General features: G+C 39.0%; 1 protein-coding gene and 1 pseudogene across 2 annotated transcripts in view; one reads left to right on the top strand and one right to left on the bottom strand.

Annotated features, from left to right (window-relative positions):
* The window catches only part of tgfbr2l (transforming growth factor beta receptor-like), a 101,112-nt gene extending 92,223 nt beyond the window's left edge, over window positions 1–8,889 (bottom strand). For both annotated transcript variants that reach the window (XM_043693969.1, XM_043693970.1), the window contains exon 1: window positions 8,530–8,889. In XM_043693969.1, coding sequence (XP_043549904.1) covers window positions 8,530–8,581 — 52 coding nt within the window. In that variant the 5' untranslated portion in view covers window positions 8,582–8,889. The remainder of the gene's footprint in view (window positions 1–8,529) is intronic.
* Window positions 2,118–2,556, top strand: LOC122551889 (annotated as a pseudogene).
* Window positions 8,890–12,178: the final 3,289 nt, after the last annotated feature.

Raw genomic sequence — 12,178 nt, 5'->3', positions numbered from 1 at the left:
AAATTAACATTGTCCTTTTCTCAGAAAGAGAAAAAGGAGAGAAAAGAGTAACATACAGGCTGTAACCAGCCAGTGAAACAACAATTCCCTAATGAGAACAGAGTTACACCTGAAACACATTATGTGCATCAGGAGTTTAACAATTAGTCCTCACTAAAAGAAATGCCAGTTAACAAACTGGCTAAATAATTCAGCCAGTTCAGGAATCAGGTTTCCCCCTCCCAAAAAAAGGAAGCAGAAACTAACAGTAACATACTGACTGTAACACCAGCCAGCACAGAGTCAGTTCCTAAACTGAGAAGACTCTGAATCTCCTGTTTATATCAGTCAGCCAGGACTTTCCTGATTGATCCAGGTTAACAACCCTGATGAATGACCTTGTAGTCAATGAGGTCAACCTCTTCCCAATCATTATAGTTTATTATTTTCATTCACTGACAGGATTGTGGGTTTCACAAAATACAGAATCCCAGTGTGGAAACAGGCCCTTCAGCCCAACAAGTCCACACCGACCCTCTGAAGACTAACCCACCCAGACCCATTCCCCTACTACTCTACATTTACCCCAGACTCATGCAGTTAATCTACACATCCCTGAAATTTATGGGGCAATTTAGTATTGCCAATTCACCTAAGCTGTACATCTTTGGAGTGTGGGAGGAAACCGGAGCACTTGAAGGAAACCCACGCAGACACGGGAAGAATGTGCAACTCCACACAGTCATCTGAGGCTGGAATTGAACACAGGCTCCCTGGCGCTGTGAGGCAGCAGTGCTAACCACTGAGCCGCTGTGCCACCCCAAATAGTTTATTAACTATTTATTACCCATCCCTGATCACCTAAAGGGTAGTTCAGAGTCATCCACATTACTGTGGGTCTAGAGCAATTTATAGGCTACACAGGGTCAGGATGAGAGTTTCCTTAGTGAACCAGCTGAGTTTTTGCCCAGCAATTGGTGGTGGTTTTATGGTCATCATTAGATTCCTAATTCCAGATTATTTTAAAAAATTGATTTCAATACCACCATCTGTCATGATGGGATTCAAACTCAGGCTCCCGGAACATTACCTGAGTCTCTGGATTAATAGTCTAGCAAGAATACCATTAGGCCATTGCCTCCCCATTTAAAAAGAAAATTGCAGTGAGAAACAAGTTGTCTCAAGTTGGGAAAAGAAGGAAAGTCAGAAAATGAGCAAAAAGGCAGTAAGAAATAGGTGATTGCGTAGAAGAAGAATTGCGAGCCTTCAATCCTACTGTTGGCCTGCTGCATTTTCAATAGGCTGGCACTCCACCTGGTGCATAAATATGTCTCTGAGTTAATCAGCCTTAGATTATTTCTAAATTTCAGATGGGCTTTCTGCAGCTTTTGTATTGTTTTGAAGTGTAGTAGAAGTGGAAGAATTCAAATAAAATTTCCTCTAAAAATAGCAATCAAATCAGCCACGATTTTACTGAATGGTAGAGCAGTTTGGTTGGGCCCAAAGGCCTATTTCTATTTCTTATGATGTTAAGATTAACCTTCTCTGCACATAAACTGCCTGGCTTACGGTTTTTTACGAGAATTTACTCGTTTCTAATTTTTGAACATGACAGGCCAACTTAGCAAACTAGTTCATAAAGTATATGAGATCTGATGCTTTACCAACAGAGTTAAGGAGGTCAAAAACTAGGCAGTTATGTGAGACTTTTATGAAACAGTAGTTTATCCTCAGCTGGATAACAGTTAGAATTTTGGGTACTAGGTTTTTGGAGGGGGTTGAAGGTGCATAACAGATATGTTCAATGGTCCCAGGAATATGCCATTCCAATTACATGGATGGATTTGAGAAGCTGAAGATAAGCTCCTCACAACTGAAAATTTGGTAAATGTGTTCAAAATCATGAAAGGAGTATAAATGTAAACTGTTTTTAGAGGTTAAGAAAATCATGAGGGGCACAGATGAAATGAATTGCCAAGGTCTTTTTCCTCAGGTAGGGGAGTCCAAAAATAGGTTTAAGATGAGATTGGAAAGTTTTAAAAAGGACATGAGGAGTGGTTCCAGTGACTGGCGGTTGCTGGGTGACAAGCTCTGACTGTTTGCTCAAGCTGCCTGTAAGTTTGTAGCTGGCCGTCAGCATGAACCGTCCGGAGGAGGAGCGGGAAGCTGCCGCCTATGACCGGCATGTTTCCAGACTCAACTGCCTCTACCACGACCCGAAGGTCGATCTAGAGTTTGGGGAAATTAGACCTGCGTTCAAGGTGAGCACTGCTTACTTTACGCAGTTGATCATTTCGACGCTGAAGGATATGCATAAAGAGTTTGGAGCTGCCTTACTTGTTGCTGTATTGAGGTATGAAGAAGAAACATTGACGGCTATATGAAGAGTAAAAAATTGTGGCCTTATGAAGCTATGAAGTGCACTGACCCTGCTGTGATCTTATCAAAATTTGAAGTATGCTTTCAGAGTGATGCAGGTCTTGCCATTTCTTCTTGCACTATCAGGCAACAATAGACAATTTGTGTTAAGCTAAGGTCATTGACAATTAACAGGTGTTTAAAGTGACCTGCTGTAAGAAATGCCATTTTGTGCTCAAAGAGTTATTCTTAGTATCTTTCAGAACCCATTAAAGATGGGTCACTGGCACACAGACAGCATGCTGATGCTACAAAATGCTTTTCTTCAGACTGTACATCTTCAGGTTGGCAAAAGAGCTGAACTTACCAAAGCTTTTTCACAGAGTGATGTATTCACCTTTTCAGAGTTAACTACTGATACTAACCCATTACATCTCAATGAAGATTTCACCAAAGACAAAAAGTTTGGAAAGCTAGTTGTGGCATGGTGTACTGGTTTGTAGATTAATGTCTGCTGTTTTGGGAATCAAATTACCTGGATGTGTTCTTCTGTCCCATGATCTCTGATTTTTAGCACCCTTTTATATATGTGAGCAGGCCTCAGCAATTGCTGATGTTAATAAAATATGGAGGTCAATAACTTGGATTGAGTTTCATGTATTGTCAAGGAAACTAGGAAGGGGGAAGTAAAGATCATGTTGCCAGACAGTAGAGGTCAAAGTGTATGTCTTTATAATTGAAACTGAAAAATAACTTGGCAAAGTTATTTGGGCATGCTAGTATTTGTAATGCTTATGGAAATGATTGAAAATTCAAGTAATTTGAAAACTGATATTATTTCAAACAATATTCATTGGCTGATATGTTTGTAATAAATACCAATGTTTGTTAAAAAAGGGACCTGAGGGGCAACTTTTTCTGGAGGAAGGTTTGTAATGCAGTTCCCCAGAGGTTTAATTGGGACCCTTTTTTCTGAAAAATATTAATGATCCAGATTTTGGTGTGGAGGGTTCAATTTCAAAGTTTGCAGTTGACAAGAAACTTGGAAGAATTGTAAATTGTGAAGAGGACAGTGTGTAATTCCAAAAAGACATTGACAAGTTACTGAAGTGGGTGAATAGATGGCAGATGAGGTTCAATGCAGAGAACTGCGAGAGATTCATTTTGGTTAGAAGAATATTGAAAGATGGGGTATAATTCTAAAGACAGTGCAGGAGTAGAGGACCTTGGTGTACATGAGCACAGATCATTGTAGATGGCAGGACAGGTGGAGGGAACAACTAGGCAAAAGTGAGGACGGAAGATGCGAGAAACCAGAGTTTAGATCAGAGTGGTGCTGGAAAAGCACAGCAAGTCAGGCAGCTGGGCTTTTGCCAGAAACGTCAATTTTCCTGCTCCTTGGATGCTGCCTGACCTGCTGTGCCTTTCCAGCACTACTCTGATCTAAACAAAAGGTGGAGGGAACAGCTAATAAACCTTACAAGATTCTCAACTTAATGAAAGGACATGGAGTTCAACAACAAGGGGGTGATGTTGAATGTGTATATGACACTCGTTAGACCTCAGCTAGAGTATTGTGTACAGTTGTGGGCACCACATTATAGGAAAGATGTGAATTTATTAAAGAGAGTGCAATGTGATGTACAAGAATGAAAAATTCAGTTATAAGGATAGATTGAGGAAGTTGGGACAGTTTTCTGTGGAGAGAAGACAACTTTGGAGGTGGTTTTGGTCGAGGTTTTCAAAATCATGAGCAGGCTGGATAGAGTAGATAGGGAGAAGCCTTTCCCAAGCATAAAAGCTATAAGAACAATAAGGCATAGATTTAAAGTGATGTACAAAAAAAGCAAGTCTGATCTGAGAAAGATACATTTTCACACAGCGAGCAGTTAGTGTATGGAATGCACTGCCCTGGAAGTGTGACAGAAGCAGGTTCAATTAATGACCAAGAAGGCATTGTATGATTATATAGGTAGAAATACTGTGCCAGGAAAAAGCAAGAGATTGGCACTTGGTAATAATGCTCATTTGGGGAGCCAATGCAGGCATGATGCGCCAAATGACCTCCTTCTGTGCCATAATACTTCTGTGATTCTGTGAATTAAAGCTTTCAAGAAGAAATTTAATCAATACTAAAACTATAAGAGTAATGAGCTAAGGAACAGGATTAACTGGAGAAAGAGACGGAACAATGTTGATAGGCTAAACGAACTCCTTTTGTGCTATAGTATTAAACTATTTTGTAATTTTCTATACAATTGTTGTGATGAAATGGCTAGTAGTAATTCTTGTGACTTGAATGGATCTCAAATTTAAAATGAAACAGAAAACCATACATATTTAATTATGAATGACAAGTCCAAAATTAAAAGTACATTCAGATCTCATGTGAATCATTTTCCTTAGATTTTGTTTATTCATTCCATATCTGCCTTCACTGCTGTGTTCATAATGTTTTGCAGGTTTCTCAAAAAATGGTGTATTACTGCTGGCAAAGGTTCTTAGCTTTGTGCCTGAGTATATTTGGTAAACAGACAACAAATGCTTTTAATAAACATGTACCAAGAATTATCTGCGATTATTTAAACTTGAACCTATTTCAAAGGTACTTCTGGGAAAGACAAAAGGGTTGTTTACTATTGGGGTTTACATTCACAATCTTTGGCTTCAGTTTCACAACATCATTAATTCCATGTCAAAGACAGCATTCAAGTACTCTCCTAGTACTCCACTCAAAGAACTGCAGTGCCGATAGCCAGTCCTCTTGCTATGCCTTACATCAGAGACAGAATTAAATAATTAGAATAGGCCATTATGCTGAACTGGTAGAAATTCTAACCACAAAAAAAAAACAAATTAGTAGCTGAACTCAGCTGATCTGTAGGACCTTAATTAATTCTTCGTTTGAGCTGATAATAGTTCCTGAAACACAATTAATTTATAAAATTCATAAAGACTCATCAAAATGATGTCTAATTTGATAAATAAGCCAAATAAAAACATTCCTTCATCAAAATTCCACTTAACTATAAGTTATGCAGTAATGTGTACCAATCCCATCTCAGCTAAAGATCTACACCTTATTGAAATAATATTATGTTAAAATCCTCGATTTTCCTACACACTGTTATACTTGCAACAGTTTTGGTTTGGACTATGTTAAAATGCTAACCTCTCCGCATCAACTAAACACAAACCAGAATATGTGTGTATTTATTTACGAATGGAAGAAAGAAATTGAAAAGTTCAGCACATAAATGGAAATAAAATGGAGTGTTTTTTTTCCCAAAGAAAACTCACTTTGTTTTAAAGACCCTGCCTTTGGTTTCTTCATATTTTTCTGTTATCAGTGTAGTATTTCTAAATGCTAAAAGTTAAATAACATTTCTATCTAACCAGGTACCTTAATTTCAAAAGACTGAAGATGTATTTTAGTGCCTTCGCAATTCATTTTCATGATGAAGGTAGGGAATGGGTGTGAGCGTGGGATGAAATCTCAAAGCTCTTGTTCCTTCCTTTCAAATCAGGCATTCTTTCTAAGTCCACATACCTCCAAAGGTGATTCAGTCTTTTGTACCATTTGTGAATAATAATTCAGTGTTTACAAAAAAGTGTACACCTTTACTCAAGGAAGACAATATCAATGATGAAAGGAGCATAAAATGGATGAATTTAACTGTACAGACCAATATGTGGCAGAAACTGTCTACCACAAGACTCAAATCCATATATGAGGCAGGAGATGGACTTTCTGTTGATATTTCTGATAGTGCTATTCCTTCCATCTTTTTGCATCTTGCATCCACACTAAGCAGCATTATAAGTCTAGGCCTTAAATTCTTCTTCCATTTCAGCATACCATTGTTGTCTGTCAATAGCTAGGTTTCCTCAAGAGCCAAAGGCCAGCTGGACTGTGTCAAGTAAATCGTTAAGTCTTGCAACACCTTTATTGTTGATATACTTCCTTCAGCCATTCACAAATTCTCATAAAATGTATTTTAGAAACCATATGTTGTCCAACCTAACAATCAATCACCCCACCAATGGGGAGCATTATTTTTTGTGCCTTAATGCTGATGTAGTGAGTAGATTCTAGCATTTGATTGTTACTGATCTTATCCTATTACCCAATGAAAGGGAAGGTGCAAAGCTATCTTTTGTGAACTGAAGATCATGACAAACAACTCTTGCTCTCTGAAATAAGTACCTTAATCATTCTGATACATTTTAGTGTAAATCCCACAGAATTTAGTCGCTATTTGTAGAAGTGTTATTGAATTATGTGAAAATACCATGGATAATGTTATTTTTCTACGGATAGATTGAATGAAAAGTAATTGGAAAAAAAGGCAAAGGTTTCTGTAATGTCGCTAAGTCTATTTCCTAGTTCAATGTTATTTCAGTCCAAAAGGAAATAGGCAATCTTAGATCTAGTCCTGGGAAATGAAGTGGGGAAGTTGTGTCAGAACTGTGAAAAAAACTTCGGTGCCAGTGAAGATAACAGTTCGATACGGAAATTGTAAAGGAGAGGAAATTGGTGAAACAGAAATATCCATCTGGTCGAAGCAAAATCCAAGAAATTGAAAAGAAAATTAATTCGTAAAGAGTGTATTCTGTGCGCAACTGCCCTACTTCCCGTTCCAAGACTTTGAATACTCCTCTGTATGTCAACATTTATAGTGCTAAATAGATACATTAGTACTGTTTTATATTAGCATTTGTAAAAGAAATATAAGTGGAGTTATTAGTACGATATCAAGATACTGAGAATATGGAGGAAATGGTTGAGTTGTATGAGGAACACTAATTTAGCTCAGTGAACTGGAGCTGAATTAAAGCGTCTGGAGATAAAGTGACAGTTCCATATTTACTAGAAATCAAGAATTTTGGGACGCTTGTCACGGAGGCAAGATGGATTTTGCTTATTCTTATTCGGTAAAGCCTAAAGACACAAAGACTGAGGTGATATATTTGTGAAATGTTTTCTGTTTTCGCTCGTAATTGCGGCAAGATCCATATTGTAAGTCTTTTCCAAATCTTAAGGAACTGGCCAACGATAGTACATTTTAATGGCAGAAAGTCTCAAAATTATGGTTTTGGCTCGTGTCTTCAATGAGTGATTTCAGCAGTTCATTTTCTGTCATTTCGGTGCCCCGGTTGAAACAGTGACCACTCGCGTGCGGAAAAACTCGCGGAATCTGCTTCCCATCCGAATTCCACACAAAGCTCAATCTACTGGAAAATGGTAATAATGACTCTTCTAAAGACCCGCTGAGGCCTTTAAATCATGATCCAAATGTATACTCTTAATAGTTTACACCATGACATTAATTTAGCGAATATGAAAACAGGATGGCAGTCCAAAGAAGGGCCATATTATATTCGAAACGTTAACTCTGCTTTCTCTCCATGGATGCTGCCAGACCTGCGGAGTTTCTCCAGCACTTTCTGTTTTCCTTTCAGAACTCCAGCATTGGCAGCATTTTTCATTTGAAAAACAAACGGTGTTGTCTGGAATTTATTTCGAAATATATTACTTTCAATTGAGGTGCACTGGGATCTCGCAACATGCTTTGAGCAATTTGGGGTTTGTCAGGAAGCAATTTATCCCGTGCTAATGCCTGAGAGAGATTACCAGCTCGGTAATGAAACTGTCTTCTTTCCTTGTCACTAAGATTTAACACGCACTTAAACATGGTTTGTCCTTTCATATTATTCGGAACTTACAGAATTCCCGGCAAAATGAGCAAACCCAATGCAGGCTAAGTGTTCCTAACCTCGGTCCTATACTTCGGCAAAATGTGGTCATTGGAATTATTTTGTGAATACAAAAAATAATTGAATGGCTAGACTTGCTTTAAACGAACATCTGTTCCTCGTTTTCTTTGCTTCTGCAAACGGGCTCATTGAACGTGTGTAAAAGACAATCACCTTTGGAGTCTGTTCCGTATACAAAGCTCTGTTTGGAATAGTTGACGCGCTGGAAATATTGCATTTGTGAACAAACATATCTGTTAAATAACGTGCTCAAAAACTGATACCTACGTTAGTGAAGTTGTGAATCTGGGATTGCAGCTAAAATCGTATCTATTGTTCAAATGAAACAGTGGCTAGAGCTGGAAAAAGCCCAGTGGCTGATATGATTTATGATCCCCACACTAAGTTCTGGCAGTGTTTAATTTCTTCACTTACCGGAAGCCAGGATCAAGGCAGATGTTGAGGTTAAGACACTCCAGCAGCCCATTCTTTTGCAGGTAACCGAACATGAAAACCCCGGAACAATCAATTGGTGCTTTTTAGTTCCATGGTGTGATTTTGGTACAGTATAAGGATCATAGTAGGAGGGAAAGAGCGAGCTGAGTGCTAGTTGGCGGGGGTAGGGAGGGGGACGGAGAGGGGGTGGATCTTGGATGGATTTTGCTGTGGGCGGATCTGCATGCCAGCTGGTCTGAACTTGCCTTTAAACTCCAGCCGCAAGGCTCAATCTGGGGCCGCCCAGAAGGAAGCTGTTGAAACGTCAAAAAAAAACTGACTTTCCACAGGCTAAACCAAACGGAGCCAGATAACAGTACTATTTTTAAACTCGAAATGTTCATTTAACTAACCAGCAATTTATGGCAATGAAACTAAGCCCACAAGGAACTGCATCATTAAGCCCCAAATGCTCGTGCAGTTCCATTGAAGTAACCAGCAAAGATTTAGCATTTAAACACGTTATTAAAAAAAAGTTATAGAAGCATTCCGCCTCATTGTGGCTCATAGATGAAAAACAGCAAACTAAATGAAAACGAACATCTTTGTCATTAATACACTTCATTTAGTATTTACGTTCTCACCCTATATTTTTACTTGTTTAGTATTCTTGTACTTGGTGCTATGAAGAAAGTTTAAAACTTCTATTTATTTTTGTTAGCTTATTGGAGAAAATTTAAGAAAATTGTTTTTTTTTCTTTTAATGGGAAGAAACGTCTGTCTATGATCTCTATTTGGAAAATTTGAAATCAAATATTGAAAACAAAAGTCAAAGAACTTGAATCAACTATTATTTAATCAAAGCTTTAGATCAAAAACTGGAAGGTACTTCATGTTCCCGAATTTGTGCCAAAAGTGGCCACTTCTGTTCGCTGTTGAGCAGATGTAATCCGTTCTAAATAGACGATTGACGATTGTTCAGCGCAGTCATGTGCGAAAGGATTCTATGTTTAGTATTATTGTGAATTTTATATTTCATTGTTTGTGTGTTGCTTAAAATTAAAACATCACCCAAGAAAAGTGGACCAGATGGGTCATGTCATCTGCTTCCTATCTCGTCAGATGATTGGCTGTTGTCACCTCCTCAATTTAGCGGAACACAGATGCTGCCTGTATATTTCCATTATTTCTGTTTCCCAGTACGAACAAAATGTATCAATTTCATTGGCATAATTCTGCTTATTGCTGCAATTCTACAGTAAATTAGTTCCAGTTGCTTGTTTTTTTTTACCCTCCTTGATTTTCTTTGTTTCCTAGCTAATCTACAAAGTCAGGGTGCAAACTTGCAGACTTCACCAAAACAGAAATTGCTGGACAAACTCAACACATCTGGCAGCGTTAACATTTCAAATAGTGAAACTGAAGAAGAGTCGCTGAGCTCGAAACGTTAACTTTGTTTCCCTCTCCACAGATGCTGCCAGACGTGCTGAGTTTCTTCAGCAATGTCTTTGTTTCAGATCTTCAGCATCCGCAGTTCTTTTTTTTCCAATTTAGTTAAGCGCTCAGCTTTCTCTCTCAGAAATATTATTTAAATATTTTTTTTTAAAACAACTTCACCTGGCCCCTGTTCCGTCCCCTAAAATGTAACGGGAAATAATTAGATTGAGTGACGGGAGGTGGGCATCAGTGCATGCCTTGTCCATTTCCAGTTTTGTTTGAGAATGTGGGGTTCATCCATTTTGTGGAACAACACTTTTGCGGTTCTCTGGGCTATTGTAAGATGACAATTAAGAGTTAACCAGGTTGCCGCGAGTCCGCAGTTATGTGTAGACCAGGTCCAGTCAGGGTGGCTGACTTCTTCCCCTGGGGTGAACCAATCGACTTTTTTGGCCAATCCCTTTGTACAATTTTGAAACAAAAACAGGAAGTGCTGGAGACACTCAACACGTCTGGTAGCATCAGTGGAGGGAAAAAACAAAGTTAACTTTCGGGTCCAGTGAGCCTTGGTCAGACCTGAAAGAAGCTGGGCAACGGTTTTTATGCTGATGACCGGTGTGGGTCTGGGGAAGCGGGCAGTGAATCCAATTAATGGGCCCAGAGTGAGGGAGAGAGAAGAAACAAAGGGGTTACTGGGGATAACTGAGGAGGGTACTGAATGCTGGGAGCAACTTGTACAGGACAGGACCTGGGGGTGTGGGGAGTGGGTAACCAACATCAGAGAAGAGGTTCATGCTCTGAAATTGTTAAACGCGATATTCAGTCCTGAGAGCTACAAGATGCCTCGGCAGAAGATGAGGTTTTACAATCTGACCATGCTGATGTTAGTTCCTTAAATCCAGATTCATTTACTTAATCTAATTATTTTAATTTAAATTCCATGTCAATTTTGGTTTAATTTACAAAGTACACTTTCTACATAGGTATGTAGTAAAGACTGATATTCACCAGCCTTTGCAGTTAATTTGACCAATTTACAGCTAATGTAAACGAGAATGTGCTGGTGAGAGCACATCTTGAGTATTGTGAGCAGTTTTGGTCCCCTTATTTAAAGGAAGATTAATTATTTCGTTGGAGCCAGTTCAAACAAGGTTCACTAGGATCATCCCTGGTATAGAGGGATTGTCTTATGAGCAAAGGTTAAACAGTTTGGGACCCTAATAAATCGAATTTAGAAGAATAAGAGGTGATCTCACTAAACATAGAGGATTCTTAACGGGCCTGACGGGGAAAATGTTCGGGATATTTCCCTACTCAGGAGAGTCTAGAACCAGATGACATAGTCTCAGAATTAAGGGGCACCAGTGTAAGTCTGCAATGAAGAAGAATTTCTTGTCTCAGAGGATCCTAAGTCTTTGTACCTCCTTGTTACAGAGAGCTGGGGGCAGAATTTAAGGTTGAGATAGCTTCTTGATCAATAGGGGTTACAAAGAAAAGGCAAGAAAGTGGACGTGAGGAATGTTGGATCAGCCATGATCCTATTGAATGGCAGAGCATGCTTATGTTCCTCTGCTTTATGGAATTGTTACATGCATGTTTATGTTCCTCTGATTTATGGAATTGTTACATGCATGTTTATGTGTTGAAGAAGATGGTGTTTAAACAGAAACCAGAACTACCTTCCTGTCTAATTAAACTTGGTCGCTTGAAACGCTTTAAACCTTGTATGGAGCATTTTCTTTACTATTTACCAAAAACGAGGAATTATATTTCCCTGAAGTCCTCCGTTGCTCCACCCCACAGAAATCCACTCGATCTTTCAAAGGCTAATTTTTGCCACTCCTAAAATTGATAATAGTATTCCTAGGAGAAAGTGAGGACTGCAGCTGCTGGAGATCAGAGCTGAAAATGTGTTGCTGGAAAAGCGCAGCAGGTCAGGCAGCATCCAAGGAGCAGGAGAATCGACGTTTCGGGCATGAACCCGAAGAAGGGCTGATTCCTGAAGAAGGGCTCATGCCCGAAACGTCGATTCTCCTGCTCCTTGGATGCTTCCTGATCTGCTGCGCTTTTCCAGCAATAGTATTCCTACCATCATATTATTACAGATCTTAAAATCATTAAATCAATATTTCGCGCTAGAGTCATACCGTACGGTGTAGTAATAATCCGATTGTTTATATTTTATGGTCAAAGCTGCTTTATTAAAAAGCCA

Source organism: Chiloscyllium plagiosum, chromosome 7, assembly GCF_004010195.1.
Source record: "Chiloscyllium plagiosum isolate BGI_BamShark_2017 chromosome 7, ASM401019v2, whole genome shotgun sequence".
Taxonomy (NCBI): domain Eukaryota; kingdom Metazoa; phylum Chordata; class Chondrichthyes; order Orectolobiformes; family Hemiscylliidae; genus Chiloscyllium; species Chiloscyllium plagiosum.
Note: the sequence above shows the minus strand (reverse complement) of the source record. Positions and strands in the feature narration are given on the sequence as shown.